Raw genomic sequence first — 16591 nt, forward strand, 5'->3', positions numbered from 1 at the left:
ATGTATGTATGTATGTATGTATGTATGTATGTATGTATGTATGTATGTATGTATGTATGTATGTATGTATGTGTCTGTCTATGTATATGGGGGAAGGGCCCGTGCTCTCTCTCTAATCGAACTTCCTCGCTTTGATCGGATCCTAGCTCTCTTCTCGGGTCAACACACGTTTCTTCTTCCCTACCTTCTTCTCTCACCGCGACGTACCCAGTCTCCGCAGTTTACCCCCACGCGCTTTTTTTAATATTTTTTTTATGTGGCGGCACGCGCCAGTGAAAACTGTGAATCTCTTCACTAGCCCACTAGGCCAGTAGCCCAGTAGGCACCCGAAAATTATTATTATACCCACCCCGCCACTGCGCTCCTCTCTCCTTCTTACTACCATTGACAAATGACAAATGACAATTTGTCATTATTAACTCCTGTTACTAGCGCCTCCCGTTTGCAAAATCATCAGTATGTTGATGGTAGCCAATATAGAGTAGAAGTACTACTAATGTAATCCGCTCACCTGTCGGTCGGTCGATCTGACCGGGGTCCAGGGCGCAGAAGGAACCGTCGCCTACGTATCCCTGGCGGCAGACGCAGCTTGGTTGTCGGCTGCGGTGGTCGATGACGCAGTCGGCGTTTGCGTCACAGTCGATGTCATCGCACGTTGTCATTTCTCCTCCCGGTGCGTCTGAAGTTGTTATTTGTTTTTATATGTTATTAGCTGATTGTATATACAACACATCAGAGGATGTGATGTTTATATATATATATATATATGTTTATATTGTCTGTCCGCCTGACAGGGTACCGTAAAACTGCGTCACAAATATACGAGCGTGCCGTGTTGTCAAATGAGCGTGCGTGGCCGTGTGCATCGTGTCGCAAAACTAAAACTTATTCTTCCACTTCTTCCTATTTCTTGATAGATATTCTACGCTATACTACTCTTCACTCGAACTTACGCGAATGAAAGACATGGTTACTCGTGCTCGCCCGACACACACGCGCGCGCACGCACACACACGCGTATATACGTGCATACGCACACACGTACGCACGCAATCGCACACACACACAGATAGGCACGTACACACACACATTCTCATATTCTTCCCCATTCTCTCTCTTTTTCTCTCATCCTTCTCTCTTTATCTCGATCAATCTTTTATTTGTCTCTCTCTCTCTCTCTCTCTCTCGCCCACTCTCTCTCTCTCTCTCTCTCTCACATTCTCATATTCTTCCCCATTCTCTCTCTTTTTCTCTCATCCTTCTCTCTTTATCTCGATCAATCTTTTATTTGTCTCTCTCTCTCTCTCTCGTTCGCTCGCCCACTCACACTGACTATATCACGTTCACTATCTTAAAGTATAGCTTCCGATTTCTTCCTCTCATCCTCGCTTTCTTTCGCGTCCAAAATTGTTTGACAACTCTCCAGAATTTTTCTCCTTGTCTCGTTTCTTACCTGTCGGCCTAGTGATCTGTCCAGGATCAAGAGCGCAGAATGATCCGTCACCTTCGTAGCCCTCGCGGCATCGGCACATCGGTTCGCGAATGTCGTAGTCCATAACGCAGTCGGCATTCTCATCACAGTCAATATCCTCGCACGTATTGGTGCTGCTTGGTGGCACAGCTGCGGATAAAAATGATAATTAATTAAAATGATTAATAACCGATTTATTGATGAATTAGTATTCCACCTGCGAAACAATGTAGCATCGCGACCACTCGGAACGTTTCAATGATGAAATAATGGCAAAATAAACAGGAAATGTAAATCTTTCTGTGAGTTTGTGCACAGTGGTGCGCATGCGGTGAAATTGCCTATCTGTTGCAGAGAAGCATTTTAACGGCATTTACGTGAGGTTATTATTCGAATGAAAATACATAAACGTCGAGACTTTGGTCGTAAAATACATTTCGTGTTTATTTCCCATCAATTTCTATTATTGAAACGATCCAAGTGCCTGTGGATAGCCGTCCCGATCACCCAAATTCGTTCTTACTCTGATTGCGACGTGACATATCGCGTGCATTCCCGATTGCTTGCTCTGCGGTTTCCGAGCTAATGCCATCTTGCGTGTGCGATGGCGTCGCAGCGTCATGACTGATTTAAATACATCAGCAAACGGTAACACCATGGGTCACTGCTCTCTATTCTATCTAGATAAATACGACTGTCAGCATTTCACCGGTGGCACGATGATGGCGGTGAGGCGGCATCGTACATTACACACGCGCATATCCAACATTAGACGATAATGCATGGTGACAGTATATCATAACATCACATACACACACACACACACACACGCACACACACACACACACACACACACACACGATGTAGCAAGAGTGATACTGACGTCTAGGCGATGCCTGCGTGAGACACATCTAATTTTGACAGGATTGGGTATTTATTACGGTAAAATGTATTAAAGCTTTTGAGTTGGGTAATGCTTATGGTAGGAACTATAGAAAATACGGCTTTTTTATTCGTTAGCAGCATATCCTTATGGTACCACCCTTTAGTAAAATTAAGTGTAACTGGTTAATACTTACTCTATGCGGTCGAATTGCTAGAATATGAACTCCCGTTTTAGACTGCTATAAACGTAATAAGGTTTCTCAAAAAAACAAATATCGGAAAAGTGCAGTGCTGCTCGTTTCTCGCGTGTTCTCACATTGTACTGAGAGCGTGATGGTGACATAGATTGTTGATCGGTCAATCAATATGAAATCGGTATCAGAATCGATGAATATCGATCACCTAGCTCAAACCGACGAGATTCTGTGTACACGTATATGAATTATTTAACTGAAATATATGAAAAAAATTGTGGTGCTTAACGAATATTGAAAATCCCGCTCGAATAGGTTTCCCTGAATTTTGACGTATATTAAGTAATAATGAAGCCAACTGTAGTCTAATGAATTCCCCTCCTATTACATGTAATTACGCTCCTTAAATTGCCATGACTTCTGAATAACGCATCCGTACCACTTTAAGAGCTATAGCAATTTTCCTGTGTGCACCCATACATGTTTCCGCATAGCACCTTTAATAAGTTCCTTCTAAGGACGAAGACTAAACCCATGATCGAGCGTTTTACAGTAATTACAGGGAACGGTGGTATACGTGCGAGGCTAGCATGGTTAATTACGGATACGAGTACTTGCATAGTAGATGATTATGCTAGATCAGAGAGCGTGTTAGACCTACAGTGGTGTCATCTCTTGTAGCCTGATCCATTAGTTGGTACGAATCCGCACTAATATATATATATATATATATATATATACATATATACGCCCATCGTGCATGTATCGATCTAAACTAGTATCAGCGTATCCAGTATCCCAGTGTATTCCCCAACTTGATACTGCGTTTTACTCGGAATGTGGTTCGCATCGCATCTGGGGGGCGATTTCCAAAACATACCGATTTCGCCGGCACTGCAACTGGCCTCGCATTCACTCTGCGTCTCGAATTTGTTTCCGTTTCCTTCGCAGCCGCCGTAGACGAACTCGACGCACTCTGCGTTGTCGCTATCCCAGGCCCACCTAAGGAATGCTCCTCTGCAAGGACCCACCATCGATGGAAGGCTGCATACGTTCTCTGCAATGCAAACGCAGCAACTTCAGTCACATTCGAGATTACTTGGAGTACGAACCGAAGAAATGCAGTTATAAGCACGTCGATGAGATAACGCTTAAGATTAAATTATTAATTAATTATTATAATTAATTATTATTAATTATAATGATTAATTATTATAAATTATAATTATTAATTACTATAATTAATTAATTATTAAGATTTAGAAAATCCAACTAAAATGCTAACTCACCGACGGGCGGGGCGACCGTGACTGCAGGCAAAGGTGGACGCGTGGCGGTTTTCTTGGGGCAGCAGGCGGCGGGAGCATCGGCTAGCTCCGTGAAGCAGAAATGTGTACCGGGGCACTGACTGCATGGAAGCAGGTCGTCTCCTCCTGCTGCTAACAATGGCGTGCCCTCTGGGCAGATGTCTAGCGGTGGTCCTTAACAAAACGATAGAACATTCGACGTTACTATGGGCCGAAGCGACATTTTTCTGGGCGCTCCAACTGTAACGCACAAACACAGGTTATGTAACCGTTAGAATCCCTTTTATGGCGAATAACCCTCTAATTCGGGGGGTTACAGGGGCAGACATACAGTCGTCAAAATTGTCGCGATGAAAACGTTAAATGATGAAATTGTTAAGGTGTGCTCGCTGTCGGCTTTTACTAAAGAGAGTGTAAGATATAAGATATAAAAGTTTATTTTATCACTTTCAATATCAGCAGATACAAGGATTTTTTTACCAAAATATGTACTGTACGTTATTTACGTACAGTGAAGGAATGACGAAAGTCGAGAGTGCGGGGAACACGTGGATATATAGTAGCATTGCGTTACCCGGCCTTATTTCTGTAGGTTCGATGCAGATGGTGTGTGAACACGGGTCTACGTCGCAACACCACTGTCCTACTGGGCAGTCACTATCAGCCTCGCAAGGAGTGTCCACGGGGCAGTACCAAAGGTATCGGAGGTCAGGGCAAAACTTATCCACAGGGGCTAATGTTGCCACTGGACCAACGACTCCTGCAAAAGTAGAAAATACTGATATAGTGACGCACGTCGCACGCACGCACGCACGCACGCACGCACGCACGCACCCCCACACGCATATATATATATATATATATATATATATATATCAATTACGTATTCTGCAGGCTTTGCAGTTATTAATAGTTCTATATTTTACCCTGAAATCACCAATGATCGACTTACCACTGCAATGGTGCATACACTCCTGTGCTGTTTCGAAGTTGTTTTCGTTGCCGTCGCAGCCACCATAAAGGTATTCTGCACATAATTGGACCTGGCTGTTGTAATAAAACCGAGGAATGCTGGCACGGCATGGTCCACTGTCCACTGGCTGCAGGCAGATAGTGGTGTCCACTGCGTGTGAAGAAGAACAGTTACAGATATAAATCGGACATAGAAGCCGGCGTTGTAAACAGGTGCACGCAATTGCAATTCCAATTAAACATTTTGTGTGTAGATATTGTTTAGATATTTACTGGTTTCTGTATCAGAAGTATCATCACTATTATCACTACTGCCGCCACCAGCAACAGCAACAGCAACAGCAACAACAATAATAATAACAGCTACACAGCCAACAACGACAACGGTACCAACATCAACATGAATATCAACAATAGCATCATCATAACAAGCAAGCAGCAGCAGCAATAGCATAATCATCATCATTATCGTCGTCGTCATCATCATCATCATCATCATCACCATCATCATCATCATCATCATCATCATCATCATCATCATCATCATCATCATCATCATCATCAATATTAGCATATCATCAAAAACAACAACAACAACATCAGCAGCAGCAGCAACAACAACATTAACATCATCATCAGCGACAGCACCAACAGCAGCAGCAGCAGTAACAACAACAGCAACAACAACAACAACAACAACAACCACAATAAATACACAAACAATGTGAAAAATAATAGCGACAGGAGCAGCAACAATAGCAATATACGTACGCCACCATTTCCAGCAACAATACAAGTCCAGCTTGGAAAAAGAACGCATGCAAATATTAAAATAAGCAGCAGCATGGTTGTGACAAGTATAGCAAATGGGCAATATTTTCAAAAGCGTCAGATGCATTGAAATACTTGTATAGTTCAAATCCCATGAAAAGCGCAACATGTGTAGAACCTACACCGGAGACAGAACTGAAGAACACCACTGCCACCCCAGACACACCACTGACCTGGTGGCTCTGTTTTAACCTCCTCTACGACTGCCTGTTCGTGTTTGCCACATCGTAACTCGCAGTCGTCTTTGGAAGCAAAGTTGTTATGATTGCCAACGCAACCCCCATACACAAACCCTTCACATCGTGAATTCTGCTGGTTAAAGTACCATCGGTCAATTTGGGCTGTGCAAGGACCAACGTCAGGTCCTTGCAGACAGTATGCGGCTAAAATGAAACAGATCACGTGCAAATTAGTGTACCATTTTCAAGGAATCCGCATCCTTCTATGATTGTGTCCATCTCACATATCCCTGCAAACATCATGCATGGTGGAGTCAAAATAATCAGTACGCAGTAAAAAACACACTTAAAAAGTGCGATCGAATCAACGCCCCTTAGGCGAGCAACAATTACCTAAAGAGACACAATAAAAAGCACGTACGTGTATTAAAGGTACAGGTGTAGCCATCGCCCGAATAACCTGGGGGACATTCGCAGTAGTAGCGTTCGTAGTGGTCATCAAACTTGCACTCGGCCAATGGCGAACATTCACCGCAGTCGAATGCTGACGCTGCCGAACGGAAATCATACGACGATTAAAGCATCTTTTGGCTTGGTATAAAACTTCAACGGTGCTCAACTGCGGTAATCTAACTCAATCTAACCACCACCAAACATTTCCTCCAAAAACCTTAAAACCTACACTACTATATTAAAATATATACTTTAATAAAATTTTATAACATATTCTATATTAATAAATTTATATTATATACTATATTAAAAATTACACTATTGTAGTTTTATTATATAGTAGTACATTATTGTAGTATTATAGTATGTCTACACTGGACATTAAATGGTATATTATAATACAGTCACATCAGGACGCTCCTTTCTCTAGTGCGTCTTCATGATAAGAGCATCTCACCTTCTTCTGTGCACGTGTAGCCGTCTCCAGTGAAACCATCCCTGCACACGCACGCGTGTGCTGCTGAGACCTGGTCGTACACGCACTGTGCGTTTGTGTTGCAGTCGTTGCGAACATCGCAGGTGTGTCCTATAGATAGGAAATACAACGCCGGAGCAGATCAAAACACATGCGGGAGTAAGAGAAACGACCTGCGCGATGCGTTAGAACAGGGTACGTGAACTATGACAAATTTGTCATTATTCACCCAGTGGTCACAGTACAGGTATCGACGCTTCGTCGTATAGAGTGTAAAAACTGTGCTAATGTTTGCTACGCTTACCGAGCGTGAGCTGGCACCGGAATCCATCTCCTTCGTATCCGTTCTTACACTGGCAAACGAACTGTTGCGACACTCGGCCTAGCACGCAGTTAGCAGACTGATGGCACGTGGAGCATATAGCCGCACTAACTGCAGCTGAAAGCATATTGCAGCGACGATGCGACACGGTCAAGCGTAGCTATATATAAGCAGGCAAGCAAGCAGGCATGATTATATGCGATCGTTTTCTTGCATCTCAAAGCGATGACTGCAGGTTAATGACACACTCAAGCTTTTACACGGGATTTGCTCTGATGAAGAGTAAACGCGGATATTGACAAATGAACCGAATCAATCACACGTTTTATTTATAGATGAGATACGTATCTCTATGCATCACGTACTATATCTCTCTATCATACCGCCCGTCAATCATTCATAGCGTAGGTGCAAGCAATGAATTTAATTTGAAAATTTTCGCGTGTTATTGTATCGCGAACGGCTTTGGAAGAATGATATGAGAATGTGGAGAATGATATGAAGACGTTTCAACTCGGTCTGTTTTTGTTTTAATATAGTTTTCCACGAATTCGTGAGATTTCATCAGGTTTGACATGTCCTCTTCCTTATTTACCCACAAAAGAAGACAACACAATGACTCATCCCTCCGGATAAATGATGAACGGTCAGTATATATAAAGCATGTTCACAGTAATAATTTCGATGTAACTATAAAAGGAAACGTTGGCTAAAATATTTAAAAAAAGCACGAGTCGCTGAAGCGTATAGTGGCCTAGATCTCGAGATATCTACTCCATATATCATCGGTGCCATCATGCTATAAGCTAAAAAAAAAGCCACACCACGAAAATCAACGCCAAACTCGAAACTCGAAACTCTTATCACAAATATGACAGCGGCCATATTGAATTCGGTTAAATGGGTACTGGTGCACTGATTTTCCCGCCATGTTTAACAATGACATTGAACCCTGCCGTGCATAAATGGTCTGCAGACGAATCATTGATACTAGTGCCATAGCGATAAAGAGATATATAGGAGCAAAGGAGAAAAAGATTGTGGAGCTTTGTTTTTGTCATCACTCCTGCCCTAGCTTTGCCTCATCTATTTCTCCTTATGTCCGCTTTTACAAAAAATAGAGCTGATTCGATGTAGGTGCGTCCGGGCAATCAAAAAAAGTTAAAGCTAAATAATTTCATTTCTATTATATCATATTCTATAAAAAAGATCACAAACCATAAATAACTATTCTGCCGCAACTTTGCGCTGGAAACATCACGCATACAGTTCGTGTGATAAGATGTCTAACGGCTAGCTTTATCACCTGCGGGCATCTTCGAGGACATATTCGAAACGGCGGCTCTGCCTTTCACGTTTTATTCTATGGCTTCTCCATTAGTGTTATGTTTTGTGCTTTCGAGTTTGTGACATGCCTCCTACGGCCGCTTCGATTCGTTTTTAAAGCTTTTGCGCTCGTATGTGTTTTTGTGTTCCTGTTTTAACTATCGAACGCGCGTTTCGTGTTCCCTTCATGACGTGGATTTGACATTTCGCGTTTGCCGGGGTTTTCGCGTTTGGTTTACGCCACATATCCTCGGCGTAGTGTCAAAGTAACAGCTAGGAAGCATCTCAAATTCGCAGCACATATAACGCGGTCTTTATACTAGATTCATTGCACTCCATATCGCAGAAGTGAGTCCCAGAGCACAAAGAGCGAGTGGGCTGCAACGGGATTTACGCGTGAACAAACATTTAGAGAGTGGGCCTGAGGAAACATGATGATGATGAGGTCTTGATAAAAAGCATGGCAACATGAACAATTCTATTTACAATCATCAATGCAAAGCAAGCATAGCAAACGTGGCGAAGCCGCTGCTACTATAGCACCAAGCACATAATTAGCAGTTATGCGGTTATGGTATTTTAGCAGATGGAATAATCACATTGATAGCATCAATAGCGTATTACGTATGTTGTGTGTGACTTAATAGGTAACTTAATATATATAATACTTTATACTTAATACGCTCTTGAGAGCATGCAATGCAAGCTCAGGACGCGCACGGCTAAAACCTGCGAGGCTAAACAAGTATTCGTACAATGCGATATTGATGAAAAAAGGAAGACCAAATAAACGAGTTACCACTGGCTATTTCTATTCGATTTACGAACGCTGCGAAACTTATAGTTCTTCGCTAATGCTGTGTGTAAACTGTTTCTTCGTAAAATGTTTATTACCTTAGGATACAGCATGACGATTTTTAAAGACTGCTGCGCACATCAAACGATGCACAGCTCAGAGCTCATTCAATCCATCTCCTGGTGGCCATGTGAGAGAGAGAACGAGCGAGAGAGAGAGCGCAAGAGAAAGAGCGCGCGAGAGGGAGAACGAGCGAGAGAGAGAGCGCAAGAGAAAAAGCGCGCGAGAGGGAGAGAGAGACAGAGCGCGCGAGAGAGAGAGAGAGAAAGAGAGAGAGAGAAAAAAAGAGAGAGAAAGAGAGAAAGAGAGAAAGAGAGAAAGAGAGAAAGAGAGAAAGAGAGAACGAGAGACGAGAGAGAGAGAGAGAGAGAGAGAGAAAAAGAAGAGAGAGGGAAAGAGAGAGAAAGAGCGCGCGAGAGTTATAGAGAGAAAGAAAGAGAGAGAGAGAGAGAGAGAGAGAAGAGAGAGAGATTATCTACATTCCACATATAGGTATCTCTTTCTATATTTACGGCTGCGGCTGCGTCTCTCAAATGATAACCACCACTGCTTCCTCGGCCGCAATTGAACCGTCGCCGACGTATCCGCGCAGCGCACTGACAGGTGTAGCGACGCAGGGTTGTAGTCGTGGGCGCAGTCTCGCCATGCTCGCCACAACGTGTTAACCTGCCGACAGTCGTATTCATCGACCCTGTCGCCGGCGGGAGCGACGACGATGCCGCTGCGCCACGCCCACCATCGCCACCTGCCAATATAATTGGCCGACCATTTTGATTTATGCAAATGAAGAGATTTCCGTGAGAGGATTTCTTAGGACTTTTACGGATGCGTGTTCTGGGATATCACACGAAACGCTATTGTGAAAAAAAAATCCTGTTGCTTTGTTTTAAGGTTAGGCTGCAAAAATGACTAGATTTCCGGGGACTAATAATAGCACATGAAGAGTGTTCACGCGCCACGTACACGCACGCGGCCCATCATCGCCACTGCAATAGCACATGTTAGAAATGTTCACACACACGCGCGCACACGTTTCAAGCGCGCGTACACGCACACGCAGCCCACACGCGCGCTCACACACACACTCACGCACACACGCACGCACGGCGCGCACGCCACACGCACGCACACACGCGCGCGCGCACAACACACACACACGACGCACACACGCGCACGCGCACACGCACACGCACACCACACGCACACGTACACGCACGCACGCGGCGCACACAGCAACACACACACACACACACACACACACACACAACACACAACACACACAGCACACACGATGTAGCAAGAGTGATACTGACGTCTAGGCGATGCCTGCGTGAGCACAAATCTAATTTTGACAGGATTGGTATTTATTACGGTAAAATGTATTTAAAAGTTTTTGAGTTGCCGTAATGCTTATGGTAGGGAACTATAGAAATACGGCTTTTTATTTCGTTAGCAGCATATCCTTAATGCGTACCACCCTTTAGTAAAATTAAGTGTAACTGGTTAATACTTACTCTATGCGTCGAATTTGCTAGAATATGAACTTCCGTTTAGACTGCTATAAACGTAATAAGGTTTCTCAAAAAAACATATAACGGAAGTGCAGTGCTGCTCGTTTTCTCGCGTGTTCTCACATTGTACTGAGAGCGTGATAGTGACATAGATTTGTTGATCGGTCAATCAATATGAAATCGGTATCAGAATCGATGAATATCGATCACCTAGCTCAAACCGACGAGATTTTGTGTACACGTATATGATTATTTAACTGAAATATATGAAAAAATTTCGTGGTGCTTAACGAATATTGAAAATCCCGCTTGAATAGGTTTCCTGAATTTTGACGTATATTAAGTAATAATGAAGCACACTGTAGTCTAATGAATTACCCTCCTATTACATGTAATTACGCTCCTTAATTGCCATGACTTCTGAATAACGCATCCGTACCACTTTATAGAGCCTATAGCAATTTCTGTGTGCACCCATACATGTTCCGCATAGCACCTTTATAATGTTCCTTCTAAGGACGAAGACTAAACCCATGATCGAGCGCGTTTTACCAGTAATTACAGGAACGGTGGTATACGTGCGAGGCTAGCATGCTTAATTACGGATACGAGCTACTGCATAGTAGATGATTATGCTAGATCACGAGAGCGTGTTAGACCTACAAGGTGGTGTCATCTCTTGTAGCCTGTCCATTAGTTGGTAGCGAAATCGCCACTAATATATTATATATATTATAATATAAATGTGTGTGTGCGCGTGCATGGCGTGCGGTTGCGTGCGCTGCGTGCGTGTCGTGCGTGCGCTGGCGTGCGGCGTGCGTGCGTTGCTGCGTGCGTATTATGTATGTAGTGTATTAGTATGTATCGTATGTATGTATGTATGTTTGTATGTGTATGTATTGTATGTGTCTGTCTTGTATATGGGGAAGGCCCGTGCGTGTCTCTCTAATCGAACTTCCTCGCTTTGATGCGATCCTAGCTCTCTTCTCGGTCAACACACGCTTCTCTTCCCTACCTCTTCTTCTGCTCACCGCGACGTACCCAGTCTCCGGCAAGTTTTACCCCACCGCCTTTTTTTAATATTTTATTTATGTGGCGGCACGCGCCAGTGAAAAACTGTTGAATCTCTTCTCACTAGGCCTCACTAGGCAGTAGCCGAGTAGGCACCCGAAAATTATTATTATACGCACCGCCACTGCGCTCCTCTCCTTCTTAAACTACCCATGACAGAAAAATGACAAATGACAATTGTTTTTTCTTAACATCGCTGCTTACTAGGCCCTCCGTTGCAAATCATCAGTATGTGAGGTAGCCAATATAGAGTAAGACAGTACTACTAATGTAATCGCTCAGCTGTCCGTCGGTCGACTCTGAGCGGGGTCCGGGCGCGAGACGACACCGTCGCCTACGTATCCCTGGCGGCAGACGCCAGCTTGGCTGTCGGCTGCGTGGTCGATGACGCATCGGCGCGTTTGCGTCACAGGTCCCGATGTCATACGCACGTTGTCATTTCTCCTCCCCGGTGGCGTTGAAAGGTTGTTATTTTGTTTTTATATGTTATTAGCTGATTGTTATAAACAACACATCGGAGAATGTGATGGTTTATATATATATACTAATAATGTTGTATTATTGTCCTGTCCGCCGACAGGGTACCGTAAAACTGCGTCACACAATATCGAGCGTGCTGTGTTGTCAATGAGCGCGTGGCCGTGTGGCATCGTCTGCAAAACTAATGTATCTTCACTTCTTCCTTATTTCTTGATAGATATTCTACGCTATACTACACTCTTCACTCGAACTTTACGCGAATGAAATGACATGGTTAATCGTGCTCGCCCGACACACACGCGCGCGCACGCACACACACGCGTAATATACGTGCATACGCACACAACGTACGCACCGCAATCGCCACACACAACACAGATAGGCCACGTACACACACGACATTCTCACTTTCTTCCCCATTCTCTCTCTTTTTCTCTCATCCTTCTCTTTAATCTCGATCAATCTTTTATTTGTTCTTCTTCTCTCTCTTCCGTTCGCTCGCCACTCACACTGACCTATAATGCACGCTTCAGCTACTTTTTAAAAGTATTTAGCTTCCGATTTCTATCTTCTCGTCCTGCGCCTTTCTGTTCCCGTCCAAAATTGTCGACAACTTCTCCAGAATTCTTTCTCCTTCGTCTCTGTTTCTTACCTGTCGGCCTAGCTGATCTGTCCAGGATCAAGAGCGCAGAATGATTCCGTCACCTCGAGCCCTCGCGGCATCGCATCGGTTCGCGAATGTCAGTAGTCCATACGCATCCGCAGTCTCATCACAGTCAATATCCTCGCCCACGCTATTGTGTCTGTCTTGGTGGCCACAGCTGCGCACGGAATAAAAATGATAATTAATTTAAAAATGATTAATAACCGATATTATTGGATGGGCAATTACGTAGTTCCACCTGCGAAACAATGTAGCATCGCGACTCGCGAAACGTTTCAATTGTCGAATAATGGCAAATATTTAAACAGAGAAATGTAACCTTTCTGTGAGTTTAGTTGACAGTGTGTGCCCCTGCGCGGCGGTGAAATTGCCTGTCTGTTGCAGCAGAAGCATTTGAACGCGCATTTACGCTGAGGTTATTATTCGAATGAGAATACATAACACGTCAGAGACTTTGGTCGTAAAATACACATTATTTCGTGTTTATTTCCCATCCCATTTCTTATATTGAAACGATCAGTGCCTGTGGATAGCCGTCCCGATCACCCAAATTCGTTCCTTTACTCCTGATTGCAACTGTGACATATCGCGTGCATTCCCGATTGCTTGGTGCTCTCGCGGTTCCGAGCTAATGCGCATTTTGCGTGTGCTAGAACCTGCTTCCGCGAGCGTCGGCAGGTCAGAGTGATTTAAAATACATCAGAAACGGTAACCACCATGGGTCACCTGCTCTCTATGTCCTATCTAGATAAATACGATCGACTGTCGAGCATTGTCCGGCGGTGGCACGCATGATGAGGTGAGGCGGCTCTACATTACACACGCGCGATATCCAACATTTAGACGATATAGTGCACTGGATGACAGTATATCATAACTTCAATAACACACCAACACACACCGCCGCCACACACACAACGCGCGCACAGACACACGCCGGCACGCACCGCACATACGCACACACAAACCACACAAACAACACACAAACAACACACCACACACACACATACACAACATACACAGCACACTCACACACACACACACACACAACACACACAACACACACGCACGCACAGCACGCACGCACGCACGCACGCACGCACGCACGCACGCACGCACGCACGCACGCACGCACACACACACACACACACGCACACACACACCACACACACACACAGTATATATATATATATATATATATATTATATACATATATGTATATAAATAAATATATATACGATATTATATATATATTATATATATATGCATTATTCAATTTGCTATGTACGTCGCTCATCCCTACCTTCACACGCTCTGCCGTCCCCTTCGTATCCCGGCGCGCAGTGGCACTCGTATGTTCCAGGCATGTTAATACACACGGACTTTACAGGGTCGCATGTAGATAATCGCAGTCGGCACTCGTCAATATCTGAAAGGGTACCGGAATTTATGCATACCAAATTACTTGTTTACCTAAGAATGACGCTAGGACATATAAGCAGCAAGTAACAATAATGAGTAGCAATAGTATTTCTCACTCGGGATTCGAGGAGAACACTGACAAAAAATATACGGGAAACTAGACGGTTCTGTTCTCATACATAACATACAGTGCTTCAAGTTTCCCGGTTATAAATAAAAGGTAACGGGGGTCCAAAGACGAAGAAGACCTGGAAGAAAGCTAAAAGTATTTAAATTGTTTAGCGAATTCACTGGTGAGCTTGCAAAGAAAATAATATGTTGAGCGGAGAAGGCAAATAGCGGGATTAAGGGCAGGGGGTGGCGTAAAGAGAGGTAATCGAAACCATAATGGTTTCCTAAATGAGAATTCCTAAAGCTGGGAACGGAACCCGTGCGTTTAACGGCAGTTGCTATCAAAATTGTAATATAATGTACACAGTTACTAACATCCGGCCCGTCGACTGCCATGTTCAGACGTTATTAAATCATATTTCATATTATTATATGAATTATATGAGCGTATCGCGTATTAATGGCAATATGCTATTCAACATTCCTTTGAAAGGAAGCCACTTTTCATCATTATTATCAATCGGTACCTAAATTATTGCTGCTAGTAACGTCCGTATCTCATTAAATATAGCTGTTTTAATATAAAATAGTGTGTCGCTATAAACAAGGGTATTTATACGTGCATACTGAACTCCCGCCAGAACAATCCAATATTTTACACATATACGTGTAACTGCATTAACTATCGATTTACTGTCGGTTTCGCTAATCTACATTCCAATGGTTAGGGGATTAATTGTTTATCATATCGTACCCAGTGTTGTTCAGGTGAGTATCATAGTACTGTTTAGTACCCTAACCCTCACCCTTACCATAACCTTAACATTAACCCTAACCCTAAACCTAACCCTAACCCTAATCTTAACCCTTACCCTAACCTTAATCTTAACCATAACCCTAACCCATCATCTTGCTTATCGGTGCATTCCTTAACCCTTACCCCTAATAACCATGTATATAATAGCTATCGAATTTTGTATACCGGTGCATTCCTCCCCATCGCCCTCGTAGCCCTCATTGCAGACGCAGCGAAAACTGTCTTCTTCAACGACGCACGTTGCCGCTTTTGCGCAGTTACTTCGCTCACACGGATCATCTGCGCAACAGCATTCAACATAAATCATGGGTTAAACACAAATAACGTAAAAAAAACCGGATTAAACATGGGGTTAAACACAACTTTTAACATGGAATTGCTCACCCATGGGGGGCAGTTCGCAGAGAGGCGTGAGCAGAGAGGCAGCAGAGAGGCAGAGAGGCAGAGAGGCAGAGAGGCAGAGAGGCAGAGAGTGCAGAGAGGCAGAGAGGCCATTATTAGAGGTGCGTTAGAGAGGCAATTTCAGTCCGGGCACTCACATTACATTTATACAGATATAGTATTGTCCGCGGCTATATATAATGAACACGAGTGAATCTAGGGCACGTGTACAATTGATTCATTTATCTCCCCATACATCATCGCTAACTACATGTCTACACTATGACACTCCTGACCGCATCATCGCCGCATAGATTCGCCCCCCCCCCCAGCTCGCTTACCCGTCAGTGGAGATATCTTGTTTGTCTGCGCGTATCGCACTATCTGCTCGCGTTCGTCAAACACGACGAAGTTACGTGAGACGGACAGGCGCAGCGGCGGCGGGCCGGCGTCGCTGGCGGCGTACTCGAACGAGCATTCGTCAAGCGTTATCGTCTGTTCCACGGTGAACGTGAACGGTACGTCGTCGACGCGATACTTGTGCGTTGAGAACGACTTGATCAGCCCTGAAAGACGAGATCGAGGTTGTACGTGCGTAGCAGCTCTCGCGCGCATTCGCATTTTCTGCCCTAGCTTATCGCGCGCGCGCTAACTCTCCGCGCTTATATATATATATATATATATATATATATATATATATATAGAGAAGAGAGAGAGAGAGAGAGAGAGAGAGAGAGAGAGAGAGAGAGAGAGAGAGAGAGAGAGAGAAGAAGAGAGAGAGAGAGAATATAGATATATATATATATATATATTATTAGTTACTTACTATACGTACACTATACTATTATAGTTAGTAGTATGTA

General features: G+C 43.8%; 1 protein-coding gene across 1 annotated transcript in view; it reads right to left on the reverse strand.

Moving 5' to 3' along the window:
• Nucleotides 1–428: 428 nt before the first annotated feature.
• LOC106817549 (nidogen-2-like) overlaps nt 429–16591 on the reverse strand; it is a 29357-nt gene continuing 13194 nt past the window's right edge. The window contains exons 8-12 of the mRNA XM_014822255.1: nt 16070–16294; nt 15513–15626; nt 14301–14426; nt 1454–1621; nt 429–679 (exon numbers count right to left, since the gene is read on the reverse strand). Coding sequence (XP_014677741.1) covers nt 429–679; nt 1454–1621; nt 14301–14426; nt 15513–15626; nt 16070–16294 — 884 coding nt within the window. The remainder of the gene's footprint in view (nt 680–1453; nt 1622–14300; nt 14427–15512; nt 15627–16069; nt 16295–16591) is intronic.

The sequence above is a fragment of the Priapulus caudatus genome, unplaced genomic scaffold (genome assembly GCF_000485595.1).
Source record: "Priapulus caudatus unplaced genomic scaffold, Priapulus_caudatus-5.0.1 Scaffold2, whole genome shotgun sequence".
Classification (NCBI taxonomy): Eukaryota; Metazoa; Priapulida; class Priapulimorpha; order Priapulimorphida; family Priapulidae; genus Priapulus; species Priapulus caudatus.